This window comes from Aquarana catesbeiana, linkage group LG06 (genome assembly GCF_042186555.1).
Source record: "Aquarana catesbeiana isolate 2022-GZ linkage group LG06, ASM4218655v1, whole genome shotgun sequence".
Taxonomy (NCBI): domain Eukaryota; kingdom Metazoa; phylum Chordata; class Amphibia; order Anura; family Ranidae; genus Aquarana; species Aquarana catesbeiana.
This window is the reverse complement of record NC_133329.1, coordinates 173,591,661-173,607,860: the sequence shown is the minus strand read 5'-3', so window position 1 is coordinate 173,607,860 and position 16,200 is coordinate 173,591,661. Positions and strand designations below refer to the sequence as shown.

The 16,200-nt window shown below is 43.4% G+C and overlaps 1 protein-coding gene across 2 annotated transcripts in view; it reads left to right on the top strand.

The window, feature by feature from the left end:
• The window catches only part of LOC141101798 (multidrug resistance-associated protein 1-like), a 716,249-nt gene that overhangs the window by 413,192 nt on the left and 286,857 nt on the right, over positions 1-16,200 (top strand). For both annotated transcript variants that reach the window (XM_073591133.1, XM_073591135.1), the window contains exons 14-15: positions 4,941-5,028; positions 6,271-6,340. In XM_073591133.1, the coding sequence (XP_073447234.1) occupies positions 4,941-5,028; positions 6,271-6,340 (158 nt within the window). The remainder of the gene's footprint in view (positions 1-4,940; positions 5,029-6,270; positions 6,341-16,200) is intronic.

Below are 16,200 nucleotides of genomic sequence, written 5' to 3'. Positions count from 1 at the left end.
GGCTATCAACCACCAATTGAGGCTCTGATGCACCTCGGGGGATAAGTGCATTGGAAAGTCCAAAGCCTGGACCTTCTTGTTCCAAGTTGACAGAATACTGTTTTGCAGCAGTCTTGAATGAAACTGCGCATAAGGAATGGCCTCAAAGGAGGCCACCGTCTTTCCTAACAACTTCATGCAAAGCCGAACGGAAGGATTTCTCTGTTTTGATAAGCCGAATCAGTTCCCTTATGGAACTGATCCTTCCCTGGAGTAAGAATAACTTCTTTTGAACTGTATTTATGATCATCCCCAAGTACTGCAATCTCCTTCATGGTTTTAAGGATTTTTCTAGGTAACTCATGGCTGAGATTAAACTTTAGTTTAGACCGGTAACTGACTGATCTACTAAGAGCAGATTGTCTAAGTAGGCTAGAATTGTTATACCCTGAGCCCTTAACCTGGCTAAAGGAGGGGCCAGGATTTTTGTGAATACTCGAGGTGCAGTGGCTAGACCGAAAGGCAGAGCCACAAACTGAAAATGACGATTTTCTATCCCCGAAGCACAGAAATTTCTGAGCAGGGAAAATTGGCACATGGAGATAGGCATCCTTGATGTTGATCGATGCCAAAACTTCTCCTCCTTGTAGAATGGAGACAACTGATCGGATTGACTCAATGCGAAAGGAACGGATATTCAAGTGCCTGTTTAGATCCTTGAGATCTAAAATGGGTCTAAAATTTGGTACAGCGAAGAGGTTTGAATAAAACCCTGATCCTTGCTCTTCTGTGGGAACCTCTGATATCACTTTTTGAGACAAGAGATGCTCCAGAGCCAGAAAGAGAGACTTCCTTTTCCCTGGATCTCTGGGAACGTTTGATCTTAAAAAACGATGAGACGGGAAATCCCGGAATTCTAGTTTGTAACCTAGTGAAATTGAGGAAGCCACCCATCTGTCCTGACAATGTTCCTGCCAGACCTTTGAAAAGTGCAGAAGCCTTCCCCCCACTCGAGCGAGCGGGGGTGCCCATTCATAAGGAGGCTTTAGTATTTTGCTTCTCGGGTTTCCTGCCCGAAGTCCACTTTTGGCCCTGGGACTGCCCTTGAGGTCTTCCTCTTGACCCTGATGGTGGAGACCGTCGTGACTGCCTGGAGGCAGATGCTCCTGGTACTGGAGAAGATGCACGTTTAAAGGAAAAATGTTTAAACTTCTTTACTGGTAAAAGAGAACTTTTCCCATGATAAATTCTTTGGATATACTTATTCAGATCGTCTCCAAACAACCGTTCACCATGAAATGGGAGACTTGCAAAGAGCTTTTTACATGGTGCTTCGGCTGACCAATTTTTCAACCATAGGATTCTACGCATATGTACCAGCCCTAGCATAAGCCGTGAGACTTGAATAATAGAATCTTTCATAGCATCTACTGTGAAACACAGTGCTTCTGATATTCCAGCCATCTGCTGGGCCTGCTGATCAGGAATAATTTTGAGTACCTCTACAAATTGGTCCTTTTATGTACTGAGATACTCCAGTTGCCGCTAATACCGGCTGAGCGACTGAACCTGCAAGAGATGTTGTTTTTAAAAAGACTTTTTATCTGGTGGATTATTCAACATTTGCGCATTGTCTACAGGACAAGTCAGGTTCTTGTTTACAGAGGATATAGCAGCATCAATTGCTGGAATCCCCCATTTCTTATAAAATTCCTCCTCCATAGGATAAAGTATATAAAACTTTTTCGGAGGAATAAAACTGTTTATCTGGGTGCTCCCATTCAGAATACATAAACTTTTTTAGCCATGAATGGATAGGAAAGGTATCAACAGATTGGGGAGGCTTTAGTGATCCCAAACCAGAGGTGGGCTCATCGATTGACTGCGTTACAGGCAGCAAAAAAGTTGAGCGGACCAACTTAGTGAGGGAGTGTACCAACAGTCTCTCCTGTGATGCTGATCCCTCCATATTAGAATCTTTGCAAGAGGAGGACGTGCGCAGACGTGCGACGCTGTGCCCAAATAAAATTGATGTCCTTTTTTCCACAAAAATAGAGCTTTCTTTTGGTGATATTTGATCACCTCTGTGGTTTTTTATTTTTTGCACTATAAACAAAAAAAAAGACCGACAATTTTGAAAAAATGAACTATTTTTTACTTTCTGCTATAATATATATCCAATAAAAAAAAATCTAAAAAAAAAAATTTCTTCATCATCAGTTTAGGCTGATATGTATTCTTCTACATATTTTTGGTAAAAAAAAATCCCAATAAGCGTATATTGATTGGTTTGCGGAAAATTTATAGCGTCTACAAACTAATTGGACTTTTAAATGTTTTTAAAAATTACTAGTAATGGTGGTGATCCGTGATTTTTAGCGGAACTGCAACATTGCGGCAAACAAATCTGACCCCAAGTGACACTTTTTGGAGACCAGTGACACCAATACAGTGATCAGTGCTAAATAAAATGCACTGATTACTGTATAAATGACACTGGCAGGGGCAGTCAAAGAGTTAAATGTGTTCCTTCAGTGTCTTTTCTTACTGTGTGGGGGAAGTGCTGACAGGAACAACACAGAGATCGCTGTTCCTAATCACTAGGAACAGCAGATCTCCATGTTGTCCCCTGTCAGAACAGGGATCTGCCTTGTTTACATGGGCAGATCCCCGTTCTGCCTCTTTGTGAAGCAACCGCGGGTGGCCAGCGGATATCGGGTCCGCCGGGCACGTGCATAGGCTCCTCCTCCGTGCAGAGCGGACCCACACTATCTTTTGCGTGAATTGACGTACGGGTACGTTGTTTCACGCAATAGAGCTGCCCTGCCACAGTATATATGCAGTTGGCAGTCTTTAAGTAGTTAAAGACCTAACTGCTCTTTAAGGATTGTTAGAGAGCTGTGACATTAGAGAGAAGGCAATAAACCACTTAAAACCTCTGTGCACATATACTGCCAAATGGCATAGCAAAAAGAATGACATTGGTCACTTTAAGTACAGTAAAACATGCTTCATGGATGCCTTTCTGTTAACAAGATATAGCTTGCTGCCTCACACTGATTAAAATTTGGCTGGTCCCTGCTGAACTGGCCAAAATTTGATCAGTGTATGGCCAGCTTCAAAAGTAGTGAAATTCCAGAAAGATGTACAGTGGGGACGGAAAGTATTCAGACCCCCTTAAATTTTTCACTCTTTGTTATATTGCAGCGATTTGCTAAAATCATTTAAGTTCATTTTTTTTCCTCATTAATGTACACACAGCACCACATATTGACAGAAAAACACAGAATTGTTGACATTTTTGCAGATTTATTAAAAAAGAAAAACTGAATTAGCACATGGTCCTAAGTATTCAGACCCTTTGCTCAGTATTTAGTAGAAGCACCCTTTTGATCTAATACAGCCATGAGTCTTTTTGGGAAAGATGCAACAAGTTTTTCACACCTGGATTTGGGGATCCTTTGCCATTCCTCCTTGCAGATCCTCTCCAGTTCTGTCAGGTTGGATGGTAAACGTTGGTAGACAGACATTTGTAGGTCTCTCCAGAGATGGTCAATTGGGTTTAAGTCAGGGCTCTGGCTGGGCCATTCAAGAACAGTCACGGAGTTGTTGTGAAGCCACTCCTTCGTTATCTTAGCTGTGTGCTTAGGGTCATTGTCTTGTTGGAAGGTAAACCTTCGGCCTAGTCTGAGGTCCTGAGCACTCTGGAGAAGGTTTTCATCCAGGATATCCCTGTACTCGGCCGCATTCATCTTTCCCTCGATTGCAACCAGTTGTCCTGTCCCTGCAGCTGAAAAACAACCCCACAGCATGATGCTGCCAACACCATGCTTCACTGTTGGGACTGTACTGGACAGGTGATGAGCAGTGCCTGGTTTTCTCCACACATACCGCTTAGAATTAAGGCCAAAAAGTTCTATCTTGGTCTCATCAGACCAGAGAATCTTATTTCTCACCATCTTGGAGTCCTTCAGGTGTTTTTTTAGCAAACTCCATGCAGGCTTTCATGTGTCTTGCACTAAGGAGAGGCTTCCGTTGGGCCACTCTGCCATAAAGCCCTGACTGGTGGAGGGCTGCAGTGATGGTTGACTTTCTACAACTTTCTCCCATCTCCCGACTGCATCTCTGGAGTTCAGCCACAGTGATCTTTGGGTTCTTCATTACCTCTCTCACCAAGGCTCTTCTCCCCCGATACCTCAGTTTGGCTGGGCGGCCAGCTCTAGGAAGGGTTCTGGTCATCCCAAACGTCTTCCATTTAAGGATTATGGAGGCCACTGTGTTCTTAGGAACCTTAAGTGCAGCAGAAATATTTTTGTAACCTTGGCCAGATCTGTGCCTTGCCACAATTCTGTCTCTGAGCTCTTCAGGCAGTTCCTTTAACCTCATGATTCTCATTTGCTCTGACATGCACTGTGAGCTGTAAGGTCTTATATAGACAGGTGTGTGGCTTTCCTAATCAAGTCCAAACAGTATAATCAAACACAGCTGGACTCAAATGAAGATGTAGAACCATCTCAAGGATGATCAGAAGAAATGGACAGCAGCTGAGTTAAATACATGAGTGTTAATAAATCTGCAAAAATGTCAACAATTCTGTGTTTTTCTGTCAATATGGGGTGCTGTGTGTACATTAATGAGGAAAAAAATGAACTTAAATGATTTTAGCAAATGGCTGCAATATAACAAAGAGTGAAAAATTGAGGGGGGTCTGAATACTTTCCGTCCCCACTGTATATGATGGTGAGTCCTCTGCAGAGACATAAAATATATTTTTTGGGAAGACTGGGCTTTAGAAGTATTGGTTTAATAATGCAAGGCCCACAGTCTTATATGACGTTTGTATTTAGCAGTGGAGTTTTATATTGAAACGGAGACTGTACTCTTCCTCAAAAGTGGGCACAGCCAACTTTTTGTGTGTGTTTATTTTCAAATTTAATACATTTTTGTTTGATCTAATACAGACAAGCGTGTCATTAAAGCGTTTGAGAGTTTTCTTATCTCATGAGGAGCTTGAACCGGACAGCATAATTAGAGAGACCCAGAAAAATAGTAAGTGTATTGTATATGTACTGATGGATATTTTGATTTTTGAACTTGAGCAGTTGTGAAAGCCTGACTTCAGCAAAAATGAACAGCAGTTCAACACTGTCTAAAAGTGGGAGTAAACTTCCATGCATGACTTTTACCTATAGGTAAGCCTATAGTGAATATCTCCTAAATGTGCACTTTTTGATGCAGCCGGTGATGTCACTGGCGCATGTGCTCTGAAGGAACGGCATACTTCACCACTGCCTTCAGGGAAATCCCATAACTAATCTGTGAGATCTTGCAGTATTGTCATACTGCATGTGCACTTCATCTTGTACATGCGCTGTATCACAATACAGGCATAAGCTGGGGGAAAAAAGCCACCTTTCCCAAGAACTCTTGAGATCTCTGGGAAGGGTCTTATCCCCTTAAAGATGCCTGCATTGCCATATGGCGCATGTGTGAGATGAAGAGCATAATGTCATTAGCTTCATCTCATGCATACACAGTATCAAAGGCATTTCAAAAAGGTAGCATGGGAACAAAAACCCAGGCAGCACAGAGGCATGACAAAAATAAGTAGGTATGAAGAAAAATTACAAAGATGTAGCAAAGTATGGTTGTTTATTGCCCTCCTATTCAGGTTCTATTGTTATTGGAGTACAGACAAAAAGTTGCTAAGGGGGAAATCTTGCAAATCTCTCAAATCTGGTCACAAACAGAAATAAATATCTTGGGGAAATCTAACTTTTTTTTTTTCTACTCTATCCACAACCAAAAAAACATTGGGCTGGACCTAGTTTTGCTGAAAAAAATAAAAATAGTGTAAAAGTAGATGGTCAGATTTGAGGCATGCTATTGACTGAATTACCTTAAGAGTGACTGCCTGGCTGTCTATGGCTGAAATACTTTGTATCCCTGACCAGAAGCAAGTTTGCAGATCAAAAAGTCAGAGTGCACTCAGAATTCAGGAAATTAAAGCACTGCTATATCACTGGATTGGACTGATAGCCAGCAAAAATATATCTTCTAATGAAGAGGAGAGCAATGGCATCCCACGATATGGGATTTCAGGATGTTGGAGTGAAATCACTATTAATCAATGGAAAAAAAAAAAAAGATAGTACATCACTATGTTATTGCTGAATTGACAGTAGCTACATATGAATTCAAGAGAAATTGAATGGCTTAGCAGATTTCACTATGGTCATGTAGGCTAACAGTCCTGGATTCAGTTACCATTTATTACTGTATTCCTTTTAGGTCATGGATGTATTGATCTGAGAAATGCCACATTCTCCTGGTCCAAAAGTGACCCCCCCTCACTGAAGGAGTAAGTTTTTTTTCTGTTTGTTTTTGTATTTATTGCCATGTACACATACAGGTATATGCCTGATGTATCGGATTCAGACCTGCAAATTGTTATTCTTATTGGTGGCATTTAGTAAATACAGAATTTCTTAATGATAAAAGTTTGAAGTGTTAAGTCTATAGAGAATATTTAGATGTTACTAGAAAGTTTTGAAGAATTTGTGCTTGAATAAAGAACTTTCCTTTACCTCTAGCAAGTTGCAATCCTTTTTTTTTTTTTTTTTTTTTTTTTTTTTTTTTACTTTTAATCAATTCTTATATAAAGACAAATAAAACAATCATATGGTATCCTCCACTTGTTCAAAGAATGGACATATAAAGATATCAGGGATCATAACAATCCGGGAGAGTACAGCGTATACGGCCCAAATAACAGAGACTAACAATACAAAACAAACCCTAAGAGCAATCACCCTCTTAGAGGGCCCAATAGAAAGTGTTTCTCCCGTGCTTCGATAATGGCAGGAAGTACTACTGCTGTCGCACGCATCTAAGATCCCATGAGCCAATAATTCCATGAGGTAGAAGGGACAAAAAAACGATAGAAGAAATAGAAGTCGGACTGAAGGAAAGCAAATGTGATATTGTGTATCAACAATGCTAAAAGATTTTAGATATAAAATCCACCACGTGAAGAATAGGCAACAAATTTCAATAAAATGACAAATAATCAAATAATGGAAAATTAATATAATAAAGTCCACCACGTGAATGTTGATTAGCATCAATTATCAATGGAACAACATTTCTAGAATATCTTCAGGACAGACATGTTGAGGAATATTGAAAAATGGAGGAGAATCTTGTGAGGACACCGCCACCAATTGCATGAAGGCTTACCGGAAATAGTGGACTTAAAGGGGCATATACCACTTAAGTCAACCAGGCTTGTAGTGATAAACACTATATACGATATGGAACCTTCAACGATCCAGATAACCACGATCACAATAGGAACTATGAACGGCACTGGTCAGCAGATTGTTCTTATAAACGGGCAGGTAGGTTCAGATGGAGAGAGGAACAGCCAGAGAAGTTTCATATTCCCACACGTTGAAACCAAGAAATGAAACAAAGTTCCACATGGTGTGATACCGTTTTTAGGAATGTTTATTAAAAAAGGATAGAATTAAACACTCACATTTTTGAAGTAATCAAAGGCTTAACGGACATAAAAAGGCGCAGTAGTGATGGCAGCACTCGACCTGACGTGTTTCGCCTGAGTGGACTTCATCTGGGGTGTGATAAGTTTATCACTACAAGCCTGGTTGACTTAAGTGGTATATGCCCCTTTAAGTCCACTATTTCCGGTAAGCCTTCATGAAATTGGTGGCGGTGTCCTTACAAGATTGTCCTCCATTTTTCAATATTCCTCCTCAACATGTCTGTCCTGAAGATATTCTAGAAATTTTTGTTCCATTGATAATTGATGCCAATCAACATTCATGTGGTGGACTTTATTATATTAATCTTCCATTATTTTATCAATTTTGTCGTTTTATTGACATTTGTTGCCTATTCTTCACGTGGTGGATTTTATATCTAAAATCTTTTAGTGTTGTTGATACACAATATCACATTTTCTTACATAATATATTTAAGCGCTGCATTTTTTCTTTTTTGGTCCTTGTGCTGTTTGTCTTCGGCTGTGCTGGCTGCTTTAATTATATTATATAACACAGCGCGGTATATGTTTTGATTTATATTTGGACTGAACTGGAAAGCAAAATCTTTATATGGTTTGAGAATTATCTGCTTTTGGAGGTCACTTTAACACCAAAATTTTATCCAATTTAGAGAAGGCCTGCAGGGCTTAAAGCGTAACTCCACTTTTGTTGAGAAAAAAACATTCCCCTTTGGGGGATCTATGTACATTGCAAGGATTATAACTACCTTTGTTGCAGATTCCTACCTTTTTGTTATTCTGAAGAAGGCCCTCTGTGTTTCTGTGTGCCCATGTGGGAAAGTGAGTCTAATGGGAGTAGTTTCAAAATTATCAATCCGCTGTGCACCTGCAGGGCACTAATGAGGAAATCTCCTGGGCCTGCATCCCTTTAGACATGTTCCTTTTGGGAGTATCTCACCAAAAATGAAAATTTTGTTCCAGGGGATGCCTGAAATCTGACTTGTATCTTAGTGCAGACTTCTGGGAAAATCAGTGAGGCAATCATACAAGCAGAAAATTATGTTTCTGGGGGTGTTCAGTACACATTCTGTGTATAGAACAACTCCAGATAGCCATATTGCATTGCGTTTTCAGAAAACTACAGCAGCTGCAGGTTGAAAAGGAAAGGTCATTTTTAATAACATTCAATTACAACATGACTTATGTTGCAATTGTATACGCTATATATTTTTTTTTCTTTATTTGCTTTATTTTTTTCCCCTTATGAAAGTGGAGCTACCCGTTAACCACTTAAGGACCGAGACTCTCTTTGACACTTGTTTACAAGTTAAAATCATTTTTTTTTGCTAGAAAATTACTTGGAACCCCCAAACATTTGTATATTTTTTTTCAGACAATTTTTTCTATATTGTGAAATATAATGTTACGCCGAGTAAATTGATACCCAACATGTCATGCTTCAAAATTGCGCCTTGCTCATGGTATGACGACAATCTTTGGGACTTAAAAATCAACATTGGCAACGTTTAAAAATGTCTACAGGTTAACAGCTTTGAGTTAGAGGAGGTCTAGTGCAACCATTATTGCTCTCGCTCTAGCAATCGCGGCGATACCTCACATGTGAGGTTGGAACACCATTTTCATATGCGGGCGCGACTTGCGTATGCGTTCGATTCTGTGCGCGAGCTCGGCGGGACAGGGCGCTTGAATTTTCTTGTTTTTTTTTTTTTGGGGAAAAAAAACATTTTTCTTTGTCATAAAATTTTGTTTTCTCCTTCACTGATGGGCACTGATGAGGAGGCACTGAAACGTAGAATTGATGGGCACTGATAGGCGGCAACGATATGCAGCACTGATGGGCGTCGGTAGGCAGCACTGATGGGCACTGATAGGCGGCACTGACAGGTGGCACTGATGGACACTAATAGATGGCACTGATGGGCAGCACTGATAAGGTACTGACATGTTTTACTGATGGGCACTGATTGGCACTGATTGGAACTTTGGGCACTGGCAGCTGATGGGCACTGATTGGCATTGTTGGCACATCTGATAGGGCTGTGCTGATAATGTGCTGATTATCAGCACAGACCCCCCCTTCTGACAGGGAGAGCCGCCGCCCGGCTCTCCCTGTCAGCGCAAGCTGAGGAAAGCCGTTTACGGGCATTTCCTGGTTCACACTGTGATTGGTCACAGCTGATCACGTGGTAAGGAGCCTCGTCGGAGTTTGTCAGTGAAACACAGCAGCACTGATCGCTGCGCGCCCCCGCGCCGGCATGTCATATGATGCCCAGTCATGATAACTGAACCACCGCCCGGCCGTCATTCTGCCATAGGCCGCGCGTAAAGTGGTTAAAAAAAAAAATTGGGGTCACTTTTATTCCTATTACAAGAAATGTAAACATCCCTTGTAATAGAAAAAAAGCATGACAGAACCTCTTAAATGGGAAATCTGGGGTCAAAAAGACCCCAGATCTCACATTTACACTTTAAATGAAATAATAAAAAAAAAAGTCCCCTTTAAGACAATTGGGTGGAAGTTTGACGTAGCTTCCGCCATCTAATGTTATGGAGCCGAGTGGGGACCATCTTTCTCTCACTTGGCATCCAGACAGAGGGGAAAGGACGCGATCATCTCCGCCACTACCGACGGCTCCGGTAAGCGGCGGAGATGACCGGAGCGCGGTGGGGGGGCCCTCTCCCACCTCCGCCGCGAGACCACTTTTACCTTAAAGAGAACCGCACGCCGTTGCTGAAAATACCAGGGTTATGGCAGCTAGCTACTGCCATAACAACGGTATTTAGCGTCAAAGTACCGACGTACATTTACAACAACACCGGGCCTCCTGATCGCACGGGAGGCCCGGTAAGAGCGGCGGGAGGGGGGGGGGAGCCCATCCCGCTTCTCCGGTATAACAGCCGAGCGGCTTTTAGCCGCATCGGTTGTTATATACGGATAGCCGATCGCCCGCTGTAAACAATGGTACCGGGATGATGCCTGCAGCTGCGGGCATCATCCCGGTATAACCCACGAAAGCCGAGTGCGCATATCTGCGTACGGTCGGCGGGAAGGGGTTATACATTGGTACTGCCTAATATTCCAGTGTTTATCTTCTTCACCACTCTGCTAACGTGACCCCAGTGCTGATGGAGCGGGGCAGGGAAGATGCAAATGAGGATGTTGTGCATGTGCCCCACACCCTCCTCATCAACCAACTGTCAGGGCTAGGCTTTTAGCAGCTCTCTACTCAGTGCTCAGCTACCGGTTAGTTACCAGCCACTCATTGTTTCCTCAGTGACTCACCTGGTTACCATTACCTGCCTCGTCAGTCCAGCCTACAGCCAGCCCCTTCTGGCTATTTAAACTGCCTTGTTTGTTTATTTCGTGCCTTTGCCTTAGTCAACATATCCTAAGTGTCTCTGCTGAGTTCCTGTTAAAGACTTTGCCCGGGGGACGTGGCCAAGAGTGGCATGTGAGCAGACGTGTCTCACAGAGCTCCCTGCTAGTATCCTGCACGACCCTTCTCCCGGTTGTAATTCTGGTCTGTATCAACACTGGACCAGGCAGAAACCGGGACCTGTGAGCCTCCACACAGACCCCTGCAACAACGGCATGCTGACTAGGAAGCAGCTTAAATAGGACAGCATGCATCCTGAAGCACAAAATGGCGCACCGGTGGCCCAGAAAGCACGAGGGGACAAGCCAAAAGACACTGGTAAGACCCATCCTAAAACTCCCAAGACCCAGGGGAAAGATGCACCCAGGGACATGGTATTCTACACCCAAAAACTGAACGGGGCAATGATACAGCCCCCTGAGGAGGATATGGAAGCCACCCCAGCCTTTTTTAATGTTGCAGGGGAAGGTGCAGCCCCCTCGCTGAGTCCCCCGCTTGTCATAGACCAGATCTCTCCAGATGAGGGTGATGAGGAAGAGCAGAATGAACAGCCTACTTTGGCTTATATACTCAGAGCTGTGCACAGCGTCTGTGAACACACTACAGGAACAATTTGGGGGCTTAAAAGAGGAGTTGGGACTGATCCGCCACGATATACAAAAGATCAGGGAGGGCACCACAGCAGTGGAGGGCCGTGTCAGTGACGTGGAAGACAAACTGGCGCCACTTATCAGAGATGTCCAAATAACGATACACATTGCCAGAGCCAGTGAACTCAAAAATGAGGACATTGAGAACAGCCTCAGGAGCAGTGTCCGCATAGTGGGGCTCACAGAAAAGACGGAGGGCAGGGATCGCACGGAATTTATGGAAAAATGGCTGATAGATGTATTTGGCAAGGAGGCATTCACTCCCTTCTACTCTGCAGAATGTGCACATAGTGTCCCACCCAGACCCCTCCCACCGGGGCACCCTCCTAGCCTAGCACTTCAACTTTAAAGATAGGGAGATGATCCTCCGACTAGCCAGACAGTGCCATAATATACAGTTCAATGGGAGTAGAATCTCCTTTTGTGGAAGTCAAAAGAAGACTCCAGCGCCTCCGGCCAGCTATGCCATGCTCTTCCCAGCCAGACTTTGCGTATTAGTGAGAGGCTAGGCCCAATTCTTTGAATCGGTTGCAGAAGCCTCGAACTGGCTGGACGCCGATTAACATTTGCTTTGCCAAGCTGGGCGCCATGCCGAGGAAGCAGAATGACTCTGGGATAGGGAATAATCACAGACCCTCTTTGAAGCAGCACCTAGAAAAAGTGCACTCTTTACTTATAAGTTTGACGCTGCGACCGGGAGATGCACATCTTGACGGAATTGAGAGCAAGTAATCTTCATGCGACTAAGTGACACCTGGATTACAATCTTTCTATTATGTTGCCAGCCCCTAGCTGCCCATTTGTGCAGAGGCCAGGCGGGGTACCCCATTGGGTCCACAAGTTATTGTTCTTTTTATTTTTTATTTTTTTTATATTTCTACCTGTTGTTGTTTCTATGCACCAAACCCTCTCAGGAATGGGAAGTTACACCGACCGGCTTGAAGGAGCAATTTACAGCATGTGTAGGTCTGCCCCCCTATGGCTATAGGGGTTGCTTCAATGAGGCTCCGGCCTTGACAGGTTTGATTATTGAGCTACCCCCACACATCTGTGGTTACAGTACATTCAGTGGCATTACCATTCTCTTAGGATCTTATGTCTGGCCATCCTCTGCATGTCCGTTGATACCCTATGCCCCTCAATATGCAACACCCCTTGTTCGCCTAGGCTTGACTAGCATGGAGCAGCCCCACCTGTTGCAGCACTTTACCCGCCCTAGCAACCCACGGTCCCAGTTCTATTACACAGACTCTCGATGACCACGGTCCCTGTTGTCTCTTGGAACATTAGAGGCTTAAATGACCCTGTGAAATGCACCATGGTATCCACAGCTCTCTGGAAATACCTCCCAGCGGTGTGTGCCTTGCAGGAAACCCACTTAGTGCCAGAGACTCTGTCATGTTTGAATTTTGCATGGGTGGGATGGGCGTATCACTCAGCACACACTTCCTACTCCAGGGGGGTGAGTGTGCTGATACACCGCTCACTGGACTTTCAACTGTTGGATAAAAGAATTGATTCTGAGGGGAGATATGTGTTCCTATTATGTAGAATTTTTCAGCTGACATGTATCCTTGCTATAGTGTATATTTCGCCTTCGTTTAACTCCGAGGCTCTCCGTGACCTGCTAACGTACCAACTGCACAGTCCTGATATCCCCTTACTGGTGTTGGGTGACCTCAACAGTGTACTGGACCCTGTACTTTATGAGCATCCCCCCCCCCTCCCCCATGGGTCATGGGCGAATTAGGTCCACACTAAAGACCATAGTGGAGGAACCCGACACACAGGCAGTTCTCATGCTTCTCGAAGACCCACCTATCCCTCTCCTGAATTGACCGGTGTGGCCGGACTTGTAGAGCGGGAGAATTATCATTTTATCTCTGGAATAAATCCCCTTTTTAATGCATGCCAATATTTGCTTTGTTAGCAGCAGCTTGGCATTGCAATGCATCATCTACTAGGACCCCCAGGTCCTTTTCCATCCTAGATTCCCCCAGATGTCCCCCCCCCCCCAGTGTATAGATTGCATTCATATTTTTGCCACCCAAATGCATTACTTTACATATGTCTTAATGCAAAAGGTATGGAACAAAGTCGAACAGCTACAGGGGGTCAATGGTTTCACCAGCTACAGCCCAATTTGGGACAACCAATACTATAAGGAACTACAGTCCCTAACATGTGCAGCAAGATGGAAATCTTATGGTATCACTCACTTGGTACATATCTTTACTGACAGTAAAATGGGCTCTATTCCAGAACTACAGGCTAAATTTGGGCTGCCCCAATCTATGTATTTTCCCTATCTGCAACTACGTGCGGTGAGAACACAGGCAGGCGAGCAATTTCCCAACTAAAGTGATAACCTGCTGGGAAGGGGAAGTAGGTATGTTTGAAGAGGACCAATGGGAGGAGGTACTTCACACCGTACAACAGTGCTCTATTAACACAGCGCAACACCTGTCCCAGCTCTTTATTGTTCTGCGGGTACATTTCACACCTGCCAGACTATACAAGATGGGCATACGAGAGGATTCAGATTGCCCCCAATGCTCTAAAGATCACGAACTACGGCGTTGCCCAAAACTGCATCTTTATTGGAAGGGTGTTGTTGCGACCATTAATCGGGTATTTCAAATTAACATTCCACTAGACCCCAAACTGTGCATTCTATGCATACTAGATGACCTCCCAGTTGAAGACGATCCTAAGCAGGCTATTACGAGGGCTCTTTTCCAAGCCCGCAAATTAATCCTCAGAGGCTGGAAGGTGACCGAGCCTCCCACTCTAAAAGAGTGGGTAACCCAAATGGGTGCTACATTGAGGCTAGAAAAATAAATTTTCCAGCACTGGGGCCGTCTGGGAAAATTTGACTTGGTATGATCCCCTTGGCTGAATTTGCCTGGCCTGACCCCAGTTGATCTTATTCTGGACAGAATTTGCCTCTAACTGCCACTGCAGAGAAATATGGGAGGGAGCAACTGAATCATGGGGAGACTATATGCGATATATATTTTGAGACTAGAGTGACGGAGGAGAGCTGAGATGAACTGAATGATGCAATGTGAGGAGATGGTGATTCTGTATAAATGTACATAAGATTTACTACGACTGCAGCCTAAAATGTTTGAATACTTCCTATGTGTACTTGTACCAATAAAAGCCTTTTTGATTAAAAAAAAAAAAACTTGCCCGGCTGACATCCCTTCTGGTTCCTGATCTTTGCCTTCCGACTACCCTGATCCCTGGCTTCCTGATTACCGGCTCCTCTGATTACATGTTTTGGCTTCCGTACCCTGGCTTATGTTTTGACTACGTTCCTGATCTGTACTATTTTTACTATTACATTAAAGGTGTGATTTCTACTGCATTTTCTTTCTCAATCTGATTCATGGTTCCTGACACCGACATCATGGGTTGTTAGAATGGCAAGGTTGTAATGATGCACAATAAAAACCTGTGGCTTTGTCTAACAAAAAAGCAGGATTGGTCAACTAGCTGGCTTGTTGATAATTTTTTAGCAATATGGGTCAATTTTTAGGCATTATGTCAAGGCACCCTTAACCACTTCAGCCCCGGAAGGCTTTACCCCCTTCCTAACCAAGCCCTTTTTTTGCGATACGGCACTGCATCGCTTTAACTGACAATTGCACGGTCGTGCAACGTTGTACCCAAACAAAATCGACGTCCTTTTTTCCCCACAAATAGAGCTTTCTTTTTGTGTTATTTGATCACCTCTGCGGTTTTTATTTTTTGGGCTATAAACAAAAAAAAGCGATTTTGAAAAAAAAGGCAATATTTTTTACTTTTTGCTATAATAAATTTCCCAAAAAATATAAAAAAAAACAAATTTCCACAGTTTAGGCCAATATGTATTCTTTTACATATTTTTGGAAAAAAAAAATCTCAATAAGCGTATAATGATTGGTTTGCGCAAAAGTTATCGCGTCTATAAAATAGGGGATAGATTTATGGCATTTTTATTAATTTTTTTTTTATTAGTAATGGCAGCGATCTGCGATTTTTATCGTGATTGCAGCGGACAGATTGGACACTTGACACTATTTTGGGACCATTGGCATTATACAGCGATCAGTGCTATAAAAATGCACTGATTACTGTGTAAATGTCACTGGCAGGGAAAGGGTTAAACACTAGAGGGCGATCAAGGGGTTAACTGTGTTCCCTCAGCATGTTCTAACTGTGGGGGGGGGGGGGGGGCTCACTAGAGCATGACAGATCACTGCTCACAATCATTGGGAGCAGTAGATCCCTGTCATGTTGCTAGGCAGAACAGCATTGTTTACATAGGCATCTCTCTGCCTCTCTGTGCCACGATCGCGGGCCACTGGCAGACATTGAGTCCGCAGGACCCGCAGGCATTCACCCGCTAGCCAAGGATGATGCAGCAACGTACGTTGTTTTGCGCACCCGTGACACTTTGCCAACGTGTATTGGCGTGAGCCGGTCGGCAAGTGGTTAAAGAACCAAAAAGGCATCCCAGGGTGCCACGGCACCCTGGTTGAAAAAAGCTGCTTTAGATAATAGAATTTGGAAATAATTATATTTAATCCACAGGCTCTGTTGCCTTTTAAATGATCTTTGTGCATCTTTCAAGATACTTTTCAACCTCTCAAGAATCATG